This window comes from Hoplias malabaricus, chromosome 11, assembly GCF_029633855.1.
Source record: "Hoplias malabaricus isolate fHopMal1 chromosome 11, fHopMal1.hap1, whole genome shotgun sequence".
Classification (NCBI taxonomy): Eukaryota; Metazoa; Chordata; class Actinopteri; order Characiformes; family Erythrinidae; genus Hoplias; species Hoplias malabaricus.
In genome coordinates this window covers 32,654,061-32,674,874 of record NC_089810.1, presented here as the reverse complement: position 1 = coordinate 32,674,874, position 20,814 = coordinate 32,654,061, and the positions used below count along the sequence as shown (strand labels likewise).

The following is a 20,814-nucleotide window of genomic DNA, read 5'->3' as shown; positions in this document are numbered from 1 at the left end:
GAAGCCCCAAAGAAGCATACCACCAGACTGTTGCATGCCCAGAGTGAAGCATGGGGGTGGATCAGTGATGGTTTGGGCTACCATATCATGGCATTCCCTTGGCCCAATACTTGTGCTAGATGGGCGTGTCACTGCCAAGGACTACCGAACCATTCTGGAGGACCATGTGCATCCAATGGTTCAAACATTGTGTCCTGAAGGCGGTGCCGTGTATCAGGACGACAATGCACCAATACACACAGCAAGACTGGTGAAAGATTGGTTTGATGAACATGAAAGTGAAGTTGAACATCTCCCATGGCCTGCACAGTCACCAGATCTAAATATTATTGAGCCACTTTGGGGTGTTTTGGAGGAGCGAGTCAGGAAACGTTTTCCTCCACCAGCATCACGTAGAGACCTGGCCACTATCCTGCAAGAAGAATGGCTTAAAATCCCTCTGACCACTGTGCAGGGCTTATGTATATGTCATTCCCAAGACGAACTGACGCTGTATTGGCCGCAAAAGGAGGCCCTACACCGTACTAATAAATTACTGTGGTCTAAAACCAGGTGTTTCACTTTCATTGTCCAACCTATATATATATATATATATATATATCTTTTATGTTACAGAAAGCATTGTGTATCTGAAGCCTTATCAATAACCATATGTCCATTCACACCCTGGTTACAGTTTAATACATGTTTGCTTATGGAAAGGTGCACAATGTCCTTGTGCACAATCAGCAAAGCCCCTGCTCTGGTGGGTATATAAGGAAGGTCCAATACGGCCAGAAATCAGCGAGACGTTCCAGTCCAGCGTGAACCATGAAGGCTCTCATTCTCCTGGCCCTGTGTGCCGTGGCATACGCTGCTCCTCTGGACGGTGATGATGACAAAATCGTGGGAGGCTATGAGTGCCGTTAGAACTCCGTTCCTTACCAGGTGTCCCTGAACGTCGGCTACCACTTCTGCGGCGGATCCCTCAGCAGCAGCCAGTGGGTGGTGTCTGCTGCTCACTGCTACAAATCCAGCATCCAGGTGAGTCAGTGAGGGCTCTGCAGTCAGTGTTTAGGACTAACACAACTGGTCACTGGTAAATGGTATAAATACAAGTGGTATACCAAGAATAACTGATTTAGAGTCTAATCTTTCTTTTAATACTCTTTGAATTGTAATTATTTACGCAAAAGCATTTCTGAGGTGCTGGAACTCTGGAAAGTTCAAATGCATTTTTTTTATATATCAATTTATAATAACTTCTTTTATTATAATTTCTTTATAATATAAAGAATATAATGTATAATTTCTACACATTATATTTTTAAATTATGGTTTTAATTGCAGTAAAAAAATTACCTATTTATTTTGGTCATATTTCATTTTTTAAAGAAATTCTGTAAATCATTTCTATGTATGAAAACTACTGTAAAAATACAATAATAATGTATAGTATTATTAAATGTGCACATTGTTTTATTCATTTTTGAGTCACATAACCAAAGACCTAAGGCTTCTTTACACAGACTAAGAGAACTCACATGCTGATCATCTTCTGTTCCAGGTTCGCCTGGGAGAGCACAACATCGCCGTGAACGAGGGCACAGAGCAGTTCATCAACTCGGCCGTGGTGGTCAGACACCCTCGCTACAGCAGCAGCAACCTGGACAACGACATCATGCTGATCAAGCTCAGCCAGCCTGCCATCCTCAACAGCTTTGTCAAGACCGTGTCTCTGCCCAGCAGCTGTGCCCCCTCCGGCACCCGCTGTCTGATCTCAGGCTGGGGCAACACCAGCCCCAGCGTCAGCGCTTATCCTGACCGGCTTATGTGCCTGGATGCCCCCATCCTCAGCGACACCTCCTGCCGCAACTCCTACCCTGGACAGATCTCTAATAACATGTTCTGCGCAGGATACCTGGAGGGAGGCAAGGACTCGTGCCAGGGTGACTCCGGCGGCCCAGTGGTCTGCAACGGTCAGCTGCAGGGCATCGTCTCCTGGGGCTATGGCTGCGCCCAGAGGAACAACCCTGGCGTCTATGCCAAGGTCTGCAACTACAACAGCTGGATCAGGGATACCATGAATTCCTATTAAGGTCTGAAGCACAGAGGCGTATAATTATAATAATAAACGACATCAAATAAATGCAAAGTCTCTTCGTATTTTGCTTACATTCGTGTGAAAATGAATTTGTGCATCCACCCGAAAACCAGACCTTTGGAAGGGACAGTTATAACGTGGTCCCCGACTTTAGCAACAACATACATTTTATTAATAACAGACAGTTTGGAATCGATGTTATGTATGAATATATATTACTATATTATATATGAAAAATATTATTACTGCAATAAAAAAATAAAGCCTCAAGGAGCTGAGTGAGCATTAAATAAATAAGTAAAAATCCACAAAAAACGAGGCTGGGAAATGCTTTTAGATGTAAATGATATTTTATTTCAATTGAGATTATAAAAAGAAACATTGAAAAATAAATCCTGACAGTCTGAAATATATTAATTCATAGTCTGAAGTACATCTCATGATCTGGATAAATGCATCTCTATTTAGTCACGATATTTGAACATGGATAAAACTTTCTATCCATTGCTTTCTAACTCGATTTTAATTCCCAGCCGCCCATTTGTTTTGTTTACTATCAGAACATAATTATTCAACCATCAAAATTACACATAGGTATCAAAAAAGCGTGTGGAAAAACATGTGCGTGTTTTTACAGGAAACAGAATCACACACACGCACCACTTTGGCCCTCAAAACGTTTCAGAATTGTCAGCAGAAAAACAAACAGCTACGATATGATGGGAAACGCTTACTGAAAAGTGGAAGTGCAGATACAGCTCACCTCACTCTGCTCTTACCATCTGACAGCACCCTGTTCAGTCTAACGGCTCACTGATTAACATCCAATAACTAAATCTAGTAAGATTGTGTATTGCCTATTGTTTAGTCCACAAGCACTTTTCAAATAACATTTCCCATCATTCCAATAAAGCCATCGCAAAACCAGTTGACCCACTGTGTATGTCAGGAGTCCCACACGTAGCAGTAAACTGGACAAGGACATCCAGTCTACACCAGCAGACATGCTGCTTTCAGTGCAGACCTTCATTAGTGCCACTTTACTGACTGGGAACTCCAAGCATATACCTAGATTGAAAGATAGATAGATAGATAGATAGATAGATAGAGAGAGAGAGAGAGAGAGAGAGAGAGAGAGAATTAGCTAGACTGTTTGAAAATAAAAATAATTAATTCGTTTTCCAAAATCAGCACTGACGTGAGATCTGTTTTACTTCGTTTTATTGAGGACATTACTGACACAAACAGATCCTAGATCAGCACTCTGAGATTATGAGCCGTGGTTCTCCAAGTGTAGCATCATTCTATCACAGGTATCAATGTACTTTCATTACTATCACGTACAAATATCGTACTATTCACAAAGTATCTGTAAATACGATTGCTAGTTACTTACAGGAAAGGGTCTATCTCTGATTCCTCAAAAGCCTGGACTTAAGACCGTTGGAGAGACAGTGTGTCCATGTGCGCATTGAGCTTCATCTCATTCTCCAGGATCTGAACCAGCTGCTGCATGGAGGGAAGGTGGCCTGACTCTAACTTGGACCAAACAGGCACATCTGCTCATGCAAACATGGAATGAGTTAAGCCTTTGGACTTCTTGGAAAAAGCCATTTAGGTACTATACGTTTCAAGCATATATATGAATCTGAATGAACCAACAACATACCATTCAGAGATATTTCGAAGGCGCCAGTAGACATGCACTGGTTCTCAATCATGTTACTGAGGAAGAACACCATCATGCAAGCATAGATCTACAGTAAAGACAAACAGCATGCATGTTGTGTATAAAGTAAAGCACCCGTCATTTGCAACAAAGGCCCTCAGCCTTTCACACTCCTATCTCAGGACTATCAAGAGAAACAAAGGCTGATGCAAGTCCCCCATTAGATGTTGTTAACAAATCCCAGATGGACCAACGATAAGGGCTACCCTTTAAAACCAGAGTCCCAGAGTGTTAGAGGTCTCTGAAGAGAGATTACACTGATGACGCATTAAAAACCTACACAAGTTTTAATACTGTTCACCATTTCTCAAATACACACTTTAACACTTACACATTGAGACTGTCCTAGAAATTATTAAGAGGAGACAAATCCTCACCAGAAATAACAACTTTCTTACCTTATTCTCCTGACACCAAGTCCAAAGTCTTGGGGATTCCGCACCAAAAAGCGCAAACGGGTCCTTTCCCACAACAATGAGGCCAATAACTGCTAGCTTAAATATGGACAGGAAGGAAGCAATGTGTCTGCAAAGAGAAATATAAACATATCCTTATGGGACACATGCTTAATGCACTAACGATATACTTACATTCACACGAGTGAAGACTTCACACACCTGTATAAAGGCTGGGGCAGGTAGTTCTCCCCCTCGATGCGGATGTCTGGGTACCTCTGGTTGAGAACCTGAGAGTACTCCTCAAACACCCGCTTGTATCCTCAGGATATGCTGCATACATTAAGAACATGAGATTAAGTTGAAAAAGGAAGAAAACACACACACATATGATACTCAAAAAACAGAACAGGAGCTCTCCATCAAGTAATTTAATTAGTAATATGTCATAAAGAGTGAAACTGATGTCAGTGGATGTCAAATAGTATATGAATAGGTCTCCTGAGATTTAATTAGTAGCACTGATGCTGGTAATGTTGTGATAAACCTGAAAAACACAATGATTTTAAGTCTGTTTTCTCCCAAACTGCCTTAAAACAAGGACACGAGCAGTACTTTATGCTTCAGGTGTCTATTCTGTATCTGATTCCATCAGATCTAGGTAGTGGTGGGTCTGGAGCCCACCTAGAACCTTTGGGCATGAGGCAGAAACACACACTAACCCGAGCCCTGGTCCCTCTGGGATTCACACACATACACCCCTGTGGATACTTTGGCACAAACAGTACAAAGTTACACTTGGAGAACCCACCACGCTCCTCACAGACAGCGAACCTAACAGAATCCATGATAATGATACACCCTTTATAAATAATTTACACGTCTCGTGGAAGTTAGTTACTGTTCTAAAGCGTGACCATACAAGGCCATATTGTTGATACCCCTCTATAACCAAAAACAAAGGTATGCAAATGACAATAATGCGTGAGAATGAGAAAATTAGCACTGTTCCCATCGAAGTTACATGCCAATATATAGTAGGTGTCACTCAGCCACAACTTTAAACCTGAGTAACCCAGCACTTCACTGCCAGGCTGAGGATAAGCAATAATGACCTAATGACAGCTTTCACGACTTAGTTTCAGAAAATTAATAACTTTAATAATTCATTAAATCCCTACGGTTGCTTCCCTCCGAGTGTAACGCGAGTAAAAACGTTAGCTACCTATTGCTAACTTAGCTCTGCTACAGCAGGGAAACTCACTCAGAGATAACAGTAAAACAACTTTGACCTGACAAGACGTAAAGCCATTAAACAGGTTTAGACTAAACTTTTTCTCCACTCCGTCATGAAACACGTAAGACACTCCCTAGTTGTTTTCGAAATTCGCAACTTGTGATTTCGAAATCTCAATTCCACCTTAAACAGACCGTCAGCCCATGTTAAATCTCCGGCGGCCGCCCGCAGGCACTGCACTGTTTAAGGTGGAACGGAAAGTTCTAGAGAGACGCTAAGTTCAGCCTGGAGTTAGACTCGATGGAACCTGTTAGCCACTGGGCTAATGTTAACTACGGCGTGATTCCGCTTCCCCCCTCTCACCAGATCTGGAACTTGAGCAGAGGACCCGTGGTGTACTGCATCTTGAGCTTCTTCACGCTGCCGTTGTCGGCTGTGGCGAAGTACAGAGAGAGCAGGGAGAGAAACACAACCGTCACACAGCCTTTCCCCATCGCGTGAGAGTGAGAGTCTGAGCCGAGACAGAGACCTTCTCCTCGGTTACACTCCCACTAGCAACACCGCCGCCCTGCGGAGCCCGGACCACACGACACGACACAACGGCGCTTAGGGACTAAGGATGGAGGGTAGCACAGCAGACACGAACATTGTTTTAAAGATTTGTTTATTTATCATTAAACAAAAAAAACAAAACAATGAACGAACTATCAATTCCTCAATCGTGAGTGGCCTTTCGAAATGGCCCCTACTCACTATTCCCTACATTACTCGCTATTTAGTGCACAATTATAGGGAACTAGATTCATTACATTAGTGAAATATTTTGGACACTACCTCATGAGGGTTTTCCCGCTTTATTATATTACTATAAATGTCTTGCCACCATTATAACCAATTAATTCTCTTCATATGCTTATAGCAAGGGCTTCTAAAGTATTATTAAATGAATCCACTACTTTTCTAACAGGTCTGTGGAAATGTTTTCATTGCTCCACAGCACAGTGTATTTTGAGTATATTATTGATTGAGTGTACTGAAAATTGTCCAAAATGGCAGAACACCAAAAAAGGTGTGCACTATATAGTGAATAGGGCACTGTTTTGGACACATCTTCTGATACATATTAAATACTGCCATATCACATCCTCCAGAAAAGGCAGTTCTGTCTCAAATGAAGCACAATATTCAGTACAGATATAACTGCTCACACTGTGTCCTAAATGCAAGCGAGAGGCAAGGTGGAAAACAGAACAGCCATTATAACTGATACAGCTGTCTACACCAGCCATGAGAGCACACAATGTGCGCACACACACACACACACTTTTAGGTGTTGAACTGTCTCATAAGTTGGTCAATAATTGATTTATGTCTTGTCTTGTCACAGAGATTTGAGGCTTGTAATGGAATGATACAGTATTACATTTAAAACACTCTCAATTAGGACACAGTGTCAAGTCAACAGAGTGGCACATGGATAAATGCAGTCTTTACATAAGAAGCTGTAGTTGGTTCCTTATTCACCTGCTTCAGATGCAGATACGGGTCAAATAAAAAAATAAAAAATAAATAAACAATAATAATAGACAAAAGACAAAACTAAAGTGAACTAAATTCATCATCATTTCTACATATTATTATACAGTGGCAAATACAAATCAACTAAATAATATGTGGGCAAATAGATAAGATACAGCCTAGTATGGTAGTAACAAAGCTATAAACAAACATGATAAATAATATTAAATCTAATAATACTACACCTAAATCCATAACTGCTTTGTTTGTTGTTCACATTTTTAGAAATCACACACGTCCAGTAGACTTTATGGAGTCAAAATAAATTTTAAGACACAAAAATCTTCTGTGACTGCCGACCCATGGTGTATGTGATAATAATAACGCTTGAGAAATGAATCTTTGTGTATCTCCTGTTTCCTCAGGATGTCCATATTGGTGAAAATGTTACAGGATGTTTATTATAAAAAGTACTCTTTGTTCAAGCAGGAAACAAGGCTCAATGTCCGTCTTTAAAAGTATGACACAGATGCACAATTATAGGAGACATTTCACTTTGTAATAACACCCAATGCAATCACACCCAATTTACAAATGGGCCTGAGGTCATCATGCTCAATGGGAATTGCAAGCAATAGGTGTATAAATCCACCCCACAGCACAAGGCAGAGGATGGAGTGCTCAATTCGGCATTTTGTGATGAGCTGGGAAACAGATCCTGGGTCTGAATACCAGCAACTCTGGCTTTCAGATACTGCAGCAAAAGAGGTCACAAGCATATTAAAATGCAATTTTAGCACTGGAATCAGCACACTGACCTTATGTGGCTGAGAAAACCCGTAAATTGCTATATGGTCCCTTCAGAGTGACTATGTGTTTACACTGCATTTTACAAAACAGAATTATTACATGTGAAAGTAAGTAAATTGGATGTTGAATTCTAATATATCACTGATTTATCTGTTCAGTTCACTCTGAACTCAGTTAATTTATCTGGCGATAGAGCGTTAGTGTAAGCAGAGTGTAACTTGTTTGTAAAGTGTGTTTGGTCTAACCCGGATTTCTAGTGGATACTTTACTGTACCACGATGACAGAGCTGTTTTAAGGGAGGGTACAGCTTGTGTATTAAAACCGAGTATACAGATCCTAAGAGTTAATAAACAGCCTTAATTAATCACTCTAAAGTGAAGTCATGGTGCTCACAAACTCTAAAAGAATGCCTTTGATTAATCATTCTTCTGTTGTTGTAGTTCACCAACATGGCCACTAGAGTCGTGTACCATGAATCTCGTATAATGCACCTTTAATGCCCTTCATTTCTAAAGAAATGTTACAAATGTTACAGGTGTAAACAAAGGTTTGGCGAAATGGTGTTTCTGATAATAAATGAATGGCAATTAACGCATAATCACAGCACGTAAAATACTATGGATGATTTTGTTTATACATCAATTAATAAAAAAGAAATAAAAAGAGTGGAATCCGCATTTGGCAAAGAGGAAAACTGACAAAACATTCACACGATGCAACATGCTCCTGGTTCTCTTCTTTTCACATTTCTAATAAATCTATTTCTCTAGCATCAACATTATAAATGTGAGTTCTCAATGACAACATCCTGCTCCCTCACCTCGGTTTCCACAGTAGGGGGCAGTGCAGGACAGAGATGTTCTTCGTCAGGAGGTGAGCAACACATTTTCCTAGCGCACTCCTTCCCACAGCGCAGACTGCAGAGTGGCTGCACTGTAGAGTCCACTGTGTCAGGGACTGACCTGGAGTGTGTCCCTGAGCTCTGAGGAGTGTTACTGTGCATGGTGATGAATTCAGGCTGCACTGTGCAGTGGCTCACCCCAAAATGGTTCAGCACTTCTGTGACCGTCTCTAAGAGTTTAGAACACTCAAGCGCCCCCATCCCTGCCTGGCAGTGAATGTGCACAGATGCCACAAGACGAGCTGCAGATAACTGCCACACATGCAGCTCATGAACAGCTAATACACCCTGCACACGCCCAATACTTGCCGTCAGATCCTCCATGTTTATGTGAGCTGGGGCGGCCTGGAGCAGCATAAAAGCGTGGTACCTTAGCTCCGGCAGGGCCCTAGCCATCAGAACCAGGACAGTCACCAAACAGAAGCCCGGGTCCAAGTACGGAAGGAGATGACAGTCCCAGCGAGGCTGCAGGCAGTCCACACCATGCAGCAGAAGAGCCAGGCCATTGGCTAGAACCAGAACAGGGCCCAACAGGCTGTGGATGGCAGGCAGGATGCCCTTGACATAGCCGCTTTGTCTTCTAGGACCCCTGCCCACTTGAACGTGCAAGCCTGTGTAAGACAGCATTTGATCTCTTCATTCTTAGCCCACAGTTTGTTCCTTAGTAGTTAGGTTAGGCTCCTCTTATTATTACATTGACTAAACAGCTCGCCACGCTTGGAGGAGAACACTAAATTGCAAACACCTCCACTGATTTAATGGATGCTGATGGCTGATAAGTACAAACGTAATATGCACTTTTCCAGCAGGAACAGCATTATTCTTTCTGCATTCAACAGTTAACATTTTTTAAAAGCCGGCACTCATATACCAACCCTTGGGTTCCCCCACTTTTAGAATACATAACCAAAAAAAATGACTGTTCGGCGGCACGGTGGCGCAGCAGGTAGTGTCACAGTCACACAGCTCCAGGGACCTGGAGGTTGTGGGTTCGATTCCTGCTCCGGGTGACTGTCTGTGAAGAGTTTGGTGTGTTCTCCCTGCGTCCGCGTGGGTTTCCTCCGGGTGCTCCGGTTTCCTCCCACAGTCCAAAAACACCATGCTGGTAGGTGGATTGGCGACTCAAAAGTGTCTGTAGGTGTGAGTGTGTGTGTTGCCCTGTAAAGGTCTGGCGCCCCCTCCAGGGTGCATTCCCGCCTTGCGCCCAATGATTCCAGGTAGGCTCTGGACCCACCGCGACCCTGAACTGGATAAACGCTTACAGATAATGGATGGATGAAAAAATGACTTTGGAAGCACTGTAGACATGATACAGATGCAGCAGTGCTTGTATTTTCATTTTGATGTCCTTCCAAGCCATAAAACTAAAAACTACACACCATTTGTGTAGAAACATGTTGACATATTCCTTCCATAATTTTATGGAATGTGTTATTGAATGGAATATAACTTTTAAGCTATTACTTATTACAGTTAATAATATGTAGTACCTGTATAATGGTAAAAATACATGAATGAAATTAAAATAAATATTCATTCATTGTCTGAAACCGCTTATCCAGTCCAGGGTTGCGGTGGGGCCGGAGCCTACCTGGAATCACTGGGCGCAAGCGGGAATACACCCTGGAGGGGGCGCCAGTCCTTCACAGGGTGACACACACTCGCACCTACGGACACTTTTGAGTCACCAATCCACCTACCAGCGTGTGTTTTTGGACTGTGGGAGGACCCGGAGGAAACCCACACAGACACAGGGAGAACACACCAACTCCTCACAGTCACCCGGAGCGGGACTTGAACCCACAACCACCACAAAACCCTGATCTATTTCTTTCCACTTGCTGGTTAGTCCAGAAGGACACTACTGCAGTGTTCATTATGCTGCAGGGGATTCGTGTAAAGCTTGTCCACCCTATCAACAGCTGCTATGAAAGAAAGCAACATTAGTTGAAACATGGATAGATAACTTGAGCATGTGCCATCATTCATTCCAAATACAAGTAATAAAACCTTACCTCTTATTATTAAGATAAGTGTAATGTGTAATAAAGTGTAAGGAGCTTTTCTCACCCATGCGGCCCACACAGGCATTGCTGTAATCCACCTCATGCAGTGAGTGGCTCAGCTGAAGGGTTTGTGGAGGTTGCTGGAAGTCTGTGGATTCATGGGAGATGGAGTTCTCTACCGAGTGAGTGGGGGAACAGTGTTCTTTGGTGCACTGGTGCAGTGGATCCAGCACACTTGGCGCTGTAGGGTTACAGAACATCAGCATACCGCCCTGAAGAGGACCTTCTGAAGTAGAACTGTCGCAGTGATACGAAGCCTCTAGATTTGTGGTTGTGTAAATAATAATAACGTCAAATAATATCAGTATTGGGTTGATATCAACAGAAAAAACACAGACACTGGAAGAAATTGGATGTAATATTATTAAATTCTTTGAAGTCATCATTACACAGTTTGGCTGCACAGTTCTTGATTGATAATCAATTTCGCACTGCATTAATCAATCAATGTCAACTTTGCAGAGCAGCAGGTGAAGTAAAGTATAGAGGGTACCTAAAAAATTGACTGGTGAGTGTATAAACAAGCAGAACACAGAAAATAAATATTAAAGACAAGCAGCTAGCTGCTTTATTACTGTACCTTTGTATAAAACTGACTAACTTTGTACATATTTTAGCTCTAAGCTATACATAGTTTTTTGTTTAAAGTAACACTAGGTAGTATTTTTACCTTAAAACTACAGCTTCAAAATCATCGTAATTCTCCACTGAGCTGTAATAGGGAGAACACAGCCTCTGTGTTTGTTACTCTGGGCTCAACACTGCAGAAACTGCACTATGTCACTTATGGAGGAGGGTAGGAAAGGACCTGTCTGTAAAAGTTATTTACACTCTGCAACTGTAGGGGGAGCCCAAGAGCAAAGATACCAAATCTTACCTAGTGCTGCTTTAAATAAATAAATAAATAAATAAAAAGGTATGAATTAATTTTTGGACTTCAAATGTTGCTATGATTTTTTTCCAGTGTAGAAAAAGAGTAGTTTGAACATGGTTTTAGATGTACACACATCACTACTGGCACCAGTCATATATTTTTGGACAAAGTAGTATCGTGCCAGCTCTAACCTAGTCTCATCTAGAAAGGATGATATGAAACATAATACCTGTATCATTTGAAAGAGTGAAGACCTCATTTTGTGTCTCCCTCATGTCCTTGCTAAGCCCATCGTCTCCATCCATACCTCTGCCTCCTCTCCAGATCAGTATCAGGGAGTTGAAGAGCAGACTAACTGCACCTACCACGGTGGCCAGAAGAGGACGCTGTATGACATGAGGCTGGAGAATGTGGGTAATGATCTCAAGAGTAACGGAGACACAAAGGGAACCTAGCAGCAGGGCCGCGATTACAGCTCCAAAGGGCTGCATCCGCAAACTACAATACGTATCCTCGGTCAAGGGAAGGCTGGCAGTGGCGGTCCCAGCGACTGTAAGCTCTATTTGGGTTTCACCTGGAGATGGCAGTTGGCTCGAGTCTGGATTAACCGAGGGGTCATCCGTGGTTGAAGTGGGATTTTGTCCCAATGGTCCGTCACTGTCTTGGGAGGTGTAGGGATTGGCTATTGATGTTTCAGTAGCGCCAGTCAGCGTCTCTAGAGGGTGCATGGTTAAGTGTATGAGGATGTAGAGGGTGTGGAAACTGTCCACGGTGTTAATAAGTGACCTACAGAGACGGCCAACCACGACCTCAAACAGCAGGAGGGCGGAGGTGAACGCCAGCAGACATCTGTGTGTGCAGCTGCCCCACAAAGCAGACCGCTCCATTACACCTGCACCACACCCCAAATAAACACATAGTACTCATCAGAAATTACAGTCACATGGAAGAGCTGGACACCTACGCACAAGGAACACACTCCTGGTTTTAATACCCATCTATAAATGTTTATTTAAATCCAATGACCTGTGAAAATCACATGGAAACTACTTTAAGCAATTTGATTCCTGTGCACAATTTCATACACTCAACCTGTCACACACACAATTTCACACAGTCTTAAATGTCTTAAAACCCACTTAGATGTAACTCAACAACTTTGCCTTCATTCAGTACACTCACTGCTCCATTTGACTGCCCCTTGATAAACCCTGCTTAGGTTTGTGATGTCAGAAACCCTGTATGTCTGAAACTGCCCATTTGAGACTGTATTTGGACCACTGTAGTTAAGTGAAAATGCTCAGCTGTAAGGCTAACCGCTTATTTCACTGAGGATATGTTTTTTAACACATAAAACCCTTTCACCAGTGGGGGTCTTCAAAAGCGTCAGAAACAGTAAATATTTCTGATGTTATTTGGGTTTCCACAAATTTTGAACAACTATTTTCTCTCAAAGACCTGTCCGTTTCTCCTCAGTTTAGCTCCCCGTTTAGCTCTGGCTAATGTACAACTCTGGGAGCTCATATTATAGCAGCTGGAAACCACAGAGTGGAATATACATCTGAAACATGTAAATAAATATTATTTAACTTAATTATTTAACTATTTCATTAAAATATTGTTTAGAAAAATCAACAGCAAATAGGTAGAGGAGATATTTACCAAGAAACAGAGAGTCCTCAGTGTCCTCATTAAAAACCCAGGCAGCTGTTCCTGAGGTAAACTTCACCTCTTTCCCGCTAAAAGTGTTCGGGCGCTGAAAGACAGTTCTCTCTTTCTCCCACGGCTCCTAATCTCCATCATGTGAGTGAATTCATTCTCATTCTCTCTCTCTCTCTCTCCCTCGTCCTCCCTTTTTTCCCTTGAGAGCCTCCACCAGCGTGTTCACCTCAGCAGGGTTCAGGCACAAATGAGGTTAAGCTACACACACCATACCACAACAGAACTGTGACAAAGAGGACAGATAATGGAGCTCCTGTCATTCATTCATTAACAACACTCTGACTTTTCACACACATCCAGGGTTACGTCCTTCATACCTAAACGCTATAGTATATTTATACATCCAACAATCAACCATAACATTAAAATCAGCTACTTGTCTCTACACTCACTGCTCATTCAGAATCAGTACTGCCCACAGGACCCCTACAGAGTGGTATAAGTTGGGTAGTGGAAAATTCTCAGTGCTGCAGTGACATTGATGTGATGGTGGTGTGTTGTGCTGGTGTGAATGGATCAGACACAGCAGTGCTGCTGGAGATTTTAAAACCCTCAGTGTCACTGCTGGACTGAGAATAGCCCACCGACCAAAAACAGCCAGCCGACAGCATCCTGTAGCCACTGATGACGAACTAGAGGATGACCAACGCAAACCGTGCAGCAATAGATGAGCCACTCTCTCTGCATTTACATCTATAATGTGGACCAACGAGGTGGGTGTGTCTAACAGAGTGGACAGTGGGTGGACAGTGTTTAAAAACTCCAGGCGCACTGCTGTGTCTGATCCATTCACACCACCACCATGTCAGTGTCACTGCAGCGCTGAGAATGATCCACCACCCAAATCATACCTGCTCTGTGGGGGGTCCAGACCATAGAAGAAGAGAGTGAGAGGGGACTAACAAAGTATGCAGAACAACAGATTGTCTACAGTCTGTAATTGTAGAAATACGAAGCATTCCTGCTGACATGCATTGTTTTTCAGACAGGGAAAATTGTATATGTTTACCATATCATAAACAGGCCCAGCCATAGTGGAGTGACCCTATAGTCTATGGGGGTCTTCTCCGGGCTCTGAGCAGAGAACTACACTAAAAGTCAACACAGTAGATTCTGCTTGACATGACGGAAAAGTTCTTTTCAGTGCTAAACCAACACAGGACACATTCCACAAGTCCTGGTACACAGGCTAAAGAGCACAGAGGGCAGACAATGATGAATGACAATGGGTTGGCCCTAAAGGCACGGTTTCGAGAAGACTCACCTAAACGTGTTTTGAAAAACCACAGTCATAATATTCCGACTTGAATCAGTACATAGATTTACATGTTAATAAAGTGAATAACTCAAACAATCAAAGAGATTAATACCAGGACCTCAAAGGACCCAACGAGACCTCACAGGACCCCTAGGACTACAAATGAAGAGTGACTTAGGACCTAACAGGAATGAACAGAATTTAACAGGACCTAACAAGTCTTTAGAGAACATAACAGGATTTCACACAACGCATTAGTACCTCACAGGACCTAGCATGTCCTAACAGGACCTCACAGGAACCATCACAACAAAACAGGACCTCACAGGATGTATAGAGCTCACCTGCAGAAACGAAGAAGCGTCCTGGAAGACATTTTAGGACATTGTGTCTTTCCACATGGCTTATATAACCAAATGTGCCTGACATCTTTATTCAGACTTTAGTTTATGCAAGACATGTAATCCGGGAGGCTAAGGGCATCTCAAATACTGTTTACTCTTTTCCAAGCCAAGGTTGAATATCCATATCTTTCTGGGCACACTTTCATTAAGGTTTCTCCTGGAATGAAGATTGCAAACAGGCCCTCAGTCCCCCTTGGCTGTAGTACCAGCATCTACTCTTCCAGTCTGATGCTTGGCTTTGGGAGTGGTGGCTAAAAAGTGGCTGCCCCGGGGCCTCCAGGAAGTCGGTGTCTGAATACTTTGGGTCATAGTGCACCTCCACAATAGAACTGGGTCCTCCACACTCTTAAAAGTGATGGCTTTTCAAGGGTTCTGTAGTAAAGAAAATGGTTCTCCGTTTGCATGATTAAACATTGATGATTTTTTGCATTGTGAAAGCGTTTGTCATATTCATATAAAAACTGCCAAAGAGTCCTATGTGGCACCAAAAAGATTCATCTACAGTTACAATGTCAAGCTTATTACAATAGGAGAACCATTTTTTAAAGGTGCTAAATAGAACCATCCGTAGCATCTTCGCCATCAATCTAAATAATGTTTTAATCATACGTCCATAAAAATAATGGTTCTTTAAGGGTGTATGCAGAAAAAATAACCCAGAGCCACAGAGGAACTGAATACAGCCAATGAACATATTCCCCTGTAAAACTCATCTGTATGGAAGCCCGTTTCTGCCGCATAAAATAATGAAAAAAAAAGGCACTAATTGTATTTTTCATTAATATGCAAGTTGCTGTCTCAATATATTGAGATACTAACTCACGATTTTAAGATACTAAGTCAATATATTGAGATACTAAGTCATTATTTTGAGATACTAAGTCGATATATTGAGATACTAACGCATTATTTTAGATAATAAGTGAATATATTGAGATACTAACACATTATTTTAGATAATAAGTGAATATACTGAGATAGCAAATTGCATAGTAATGAAAAATAAAAACAGGGGCCTTTTTTGTATTATTTTATGTGGCGGAAACAGGCTTCCATACATCTGGCTTGAACATCTGTATCATGTCTTTTGGAGCATTTCGTCTGTTGGTCATCTGTTCCCGGATGAATGGAATAAGCTATGTACACATGGAAAAATTTGCAGTTAACATCTTTAATATCCGTTTATCAAAGAGAAATTAGAGCCATAGGCCAAAGGGGGCTACACAGTCCTTTCACTATGAGGTCCCCCCACTGTTACATAAGACAGAGACTGTCCAGGGATTACTGGGAAATTCCTTCAAAGTGGCCTCACAGTAGTGAGAATTGGAGGCCAAGTCAAATACCTTGTGTCTAAGCAGGACTGATATGAGGACTCAATGGCTTTTGAAAGGGATCTATGGAGCTGAACAGAAACAGGAAAACAGTTGCTTAAATACATGGTGTTATGTGTAAAAATAGGTTTTAAAATATTGTAAGTTATAATTGTAATTTAGGAATTCTCTCACGCATTTGTCATTTTCTGGTAACTGATGTGTAATAAAAAAATATACATTTACATTTTCTTTACAATTTTACACAGTCACCAAGTCAATCTCATACTCATCCAGTCACTGAAACACTCACACACATGGAGATCTTCACACGTTCACCCAGTCACTCACACACCTTATAAGCAAGAAATCAGCCTGGACCAAACAGACACAGCGGGTTAGTACAGGAGCTCTTCCCTTTCCACCAGTTTCTATTAAATATGAGCTAAACATTCTCTACAGGGTTTAAACCCAGACTCTGACCAGAACAGGACATGATCCTGATGGACTCTGCTATATCTGAGTTAATGATAACATGGTGTAAGGTAAATTCTGCTCCAGGTCTCCCTCACCGCTGTATGCAGTGAGTCCAGTTAAAGGCAGATGTATTTTTATACTTTAAAATACTGTGTTAGTGTCTGTGTCGCTCTGCAACTACACCCCCATGCAACTAGGGCTGAATCTCTTCTGCATGTTGTACACAATGGTGATACAGTATAATTAATTAACTCATCATCTGTAACCACTTATTCAGTTCATGGTCGCGGTGGGTCCAGAGTCTACATGGAACCACCCTGGGGGGGTGTCTCCTCAGAGACAGTAACCGGGAGGAAACCCACGCAGACACAGGGAGAGCACACCACACTCCTCACAGTCACCCAGAGGAAACCCATGCAGACACAGGGAGAACACACCACACTTCTCACAGACAGTAACCCGGAGGAAACCCACGCAGACACAGGGAGAACACACCACACTCCTCACAGACAGTAACCTGGAGGAAACCCATGCAGACACAGGGAGAGCACACCACACTCCTCACAGTCACCCGGAGGAAACCCACGCAGACACAGGGAGAACACACCAAACTCCTCACAGTCACCCGGAGGAAACCCACGCAGACACAGGGAGAACACACCACACTCCTCACAGACAGTCACCTGGAGGAAACCCACGCAGACACAGGGAGAACACACCACACTCCTCATAGACAGTCACCCAGAGGAAACCCACGCAGACAAAGGGAGAACACACCACACTCCTCACAGACAGTCTTGAACTTGACAGGACAGGACTTGAACCCATAGCCTCCAGCTCCTCCCTGGAGCTGTGTGACTGCGACACTACCTGCTGCGCCAGGTGAACTATTTAGGGAGTAGGTCATTGTTTGGGACAGAGCATAGTTTACAAAGCCAGTAAGTTTCTCCCGCGTGGTATCGCTTCTTATTAAGTTTTCTTTTTTGTTTTTCCTGGAGACGTCTGTATTTTCCCTTAGTTCAAAACTTTTATTCATCCCTAGAACCAGCACCATGTATGTAGGAATATTTAGCTGTGAATGTGCTGCTGTCTGAGTCTCTGTGTGTGGAGGAGAGGACTGGTTCTGTACGGTTCGGCATAAACACTGTCCGTCTGACCTTTGACTAATTTCAGTCGTTGTGGTCTGCGTCGACGTGTAGTTACATTTCTGGAGAGGTGAGCGTGGTTCGTGTCGACGCGTAGCCTACGGCAGAAGTATATATTGGTCTTTAGTGTTCTCCAGCAGCTTGCTGATCTCAAACATATTGCACCCCTGGGGAAAGGGGCGTTTGAGTAATGTTACAGCGTCTCGGGCCAGTGGGGTCGTTGAGTGTGGAAGCATACCAGGCCACCTGCCGTTACCTCTCTTTCATCTCAACCCAGAAACAGTACATGGCCTTTTCTCACACATTATACTCGGCTCTCCAAGGGTTCTCTATTTAAAAAACAATTAATCCGACGGTTATGGATGTACACAGCTGGGGAATGAACCGGACAGCATGATTTTTGTCTCATGGACAGCAGTAAATACCCCTCATCTATAGCCAAAGAATCCTAAACTGTAAAAAGTCTCCAACTTACAACGTGTGGAAAAGTTTTTCAACCATGGTATTAAAGCAACACTAGTGCCGTGTCCAAAAAGTGCACATTTTACAGGGCACTGAAACAATCCCACAGTGCACTACCAAACCCATAATCCACTGCGCTTTTTGGTAAAAACCCACAAGGCAGTGTCCAAAACCATTCACCATTACCATCCTGAATTCAGCTGCCTATTATAGTGCACTACATAGTGAGTAAATTAGGGAATAGTGAATAGGGAGCAATTTCAACACAGGCAGGGTAGGTAATTGTAGGCTCCTTATACCTGCAGAACGTAATTAAATTTTACAGCATTTTCCTGATATCAAGGGGCAGGGAGTCATTTCCTACCCTCCCCCAAAAAGTTACATAGTGTAGTTTCTGCAGTGCTGAACCTGGAATTGCAAAGACTGAGAATCTGCTCAACCTCAGCAGTCCAATCATTCAAAATGATTTTGAAGCTGTAATTTTAGTGTAAAAATTTTACCTAGTGTTCCTTGAAAGGCAAATAATATTTGACTTCTTTCTTACCGTGTTATTAGGGAGACACTGATGCAGGAATTGTGGGCCAGTGACAAAATACAATATATTACACATAAGTACACCATTCAGCCATAATATTAAAGCTGTCCCCTTTTATCTACACTGACTCTTCACTTGATCATTTTAAAGAGTTACAGTTACAGTCTTCCATCTGTTGCTCAACATATTTTTTTAACCCTTTTTCAATATTATTCTTCAATAGTCAGGACCCACACAGAGCAGGTGAGATTTGGGTGGTGGGTTAGTCTCAGTGATGCTGATGTACTGTGTGTTGTGCTGGTACAAAGGGAACTGACACAGCAGCTAGTGTTCTTAAACCGTACACACTCACTGTACACTCTGTTAGACACACAGGCCTTGTTTGTCCACATTGTAGAGGTAAAGTCAGACAGTAGCTCATCTGTTGTTTGACCAGTTGGCTGTGCATTTCTGGTTCGTGAATTATTCTCACTCTAGTGACACTCCAGCAGCACTGCTGGGTCTGATCCACTCGTGCCAGCACAACACACACAACTGCTCTGTGGTGGTCCTGACTATTGTAGAGCAGGGTGAAAGGGGGAAAACTTATAATTGTAATTAAGAAATTCATACTTTCTCCCAGTCTTTTGTCATTTTATGGTAACAGTTGTGTAGTATTAAAAATGACAATTGTTTTATTAAACAAAAAATAACCCAAGTGTCAGGATCGTGGGGCGTACTGACGGAGGCAGACGCGCTCTCTAAAAACAGTGAACTTTATTTACAAAAAGGATAACAAAACAAAGACAGACTGGGACTACAAAACAAAGGTGGACTAAACGAAGAGCAGCAGAGATAGACAGACTAGACTGGGAAACACAGTGACCAAGGAAACGAGTAATAGCAGAGACAGACAGACTAGACCAGGACAGGCAACATGACATAGGAAAAAAATGACCGACAAAAGGAAGTGAGACAAGGGAACTTAAATACACTACATAGACAAGAGACACCTGGGACAGATAACGAGAGGGCAGGATTACAAAGAAGACACTGACGAAGAGGAGGAACAAGGGCTAGGGCGGAGACATGAACAACATGCTCATGGTGGGGACAACAGACAAGACAGGGACAAGGGCGTGACACCAAATAGTTAGCGAGCAAATGAAAATGGCAAGCAAGAATTCGTTTTGAGTGTAATTAGCAAAAAGAGCTGGAAAAGCATGCGATCGAATTGTTCTGTTCTTGGGGATAATATTGTCATGTTTAATACTAAGCTCGAGTTATTATAAAATGACAAAGGAGGGGGAGAATATTTGAACTCAATTACAGTCATACGTTACACAAAAAACTGCTTCAAAGTGTATTTGTAAACTATGTATATAAATATACAAAATAATACACATGATGGATTTGCATTAAACGCTTATGTGAAGAGTTGCATTTGTGATCACAAACTAAACAACCACCATCAGTACCTGACCTCACTAATGCTTTCCTAGCTCAGTGCCATCTAATCCTCACAGAAATGTTCCAACTTCTCAGAAGAGTCTGGGACAAACCTCCAAATGGTGAGGCGTTCTGCAGTGGACAGGACAACAAAAAGTGTTCAGGATATATCACATGATTTGTGGATATTTCCAGAGGTAAACTCAACTGCATGGCATTAATTGAAAGAATACGTGCATGTAATAATAATAATAATAATAGAGAATATCATTATAATATACACTGCAAGAACTTACACTATCTATAGGTTAAAAATGGAAAATTCAGAGGTAAAGTGCTGAGCCACCACATGCTGTCACCGTGGAGAGGAGGGTGAACGATGACTGATCTAACATCACTTTTGTTTTATTTCTCTGCTCACATTTTACAGCAGTCTCTTCTCAAAAAGACATCCCAGGC

General features: G+C 42.3%; 3 protein-coding genes across 3 annotated transcripts; 1 reads left to right on the top strand and 2 right to left on the bottom strand.

Annotated features, from left to right (window-relative positions):
* The first annotated feature begins 810 nt into the window (after positions 1 to 810).
* prss1 (serine protease 1) lies at positions 811 to 2,077 on the top strand. Its single transcript, XM_066684278.1, is given in 2 exon segments — positions 811 to 1,023; positions 1,547 to 2,077. Coding segments are annotated over 2 exon segments (744 nt in total).
* A 348-nt stretch (positions 2,078 to 2,425) lies between these two features.
* selenot1b (selenoprotein T, 1b) lies at positions 2,426 to 6,085 on the bottom strand. The gene is made up of 6 exons (XM_066685509.1): positions 5,808 to 6,085; positions 4,430 to 4,540; positions 4,211 to 4,337; positions 3,753 to 3,840; positions 3,480 to 3,642; positions 2,426 to 3,151 (listed from the first exon to the last, which is right to left on the bottom strand). The coding sequence occupies exons 1-5, from the start codon at positions 5,936 to 5,938 to the stop codon at positions 3,518 to 3,520; spliced, it is 582 nt and encodes a 193-aa protein (XP_066541606.1). The 5' UTR covers positions 5,939 to 6,085; the 3' UTR covers positions 2,426 to 3,151; positions 3,480 to 3,517.
* Positions 6,086 to 6,182: 97 nt separating this feature from the next.
* On the bottom strand, positions 6,183 to 12,501 carry LOC136709921 (proton-coupled zinc antiporter SLC30A1). The gene is made up of 3 exons (XM_066685508.1): positions 11,842 to 12,501; positions 10,745 to 11,015; positions 6,183 to 9,285 (listed from the first exon to the last, which is right to left on the bottom strand). Exons 1-3 carry the CDS (start codon positions 12,499 to 12,501, stop codon positions 8,552 to 8,554), a joined length of 1,665 nt encoding a protein of 554 aa, XP_066541605.1. The 3' UTR covers positions 6,183 to 8,551.
* Between the last annotated feature and the right edge of the window lie 8,313 nt (positions 12,502 to 20,814).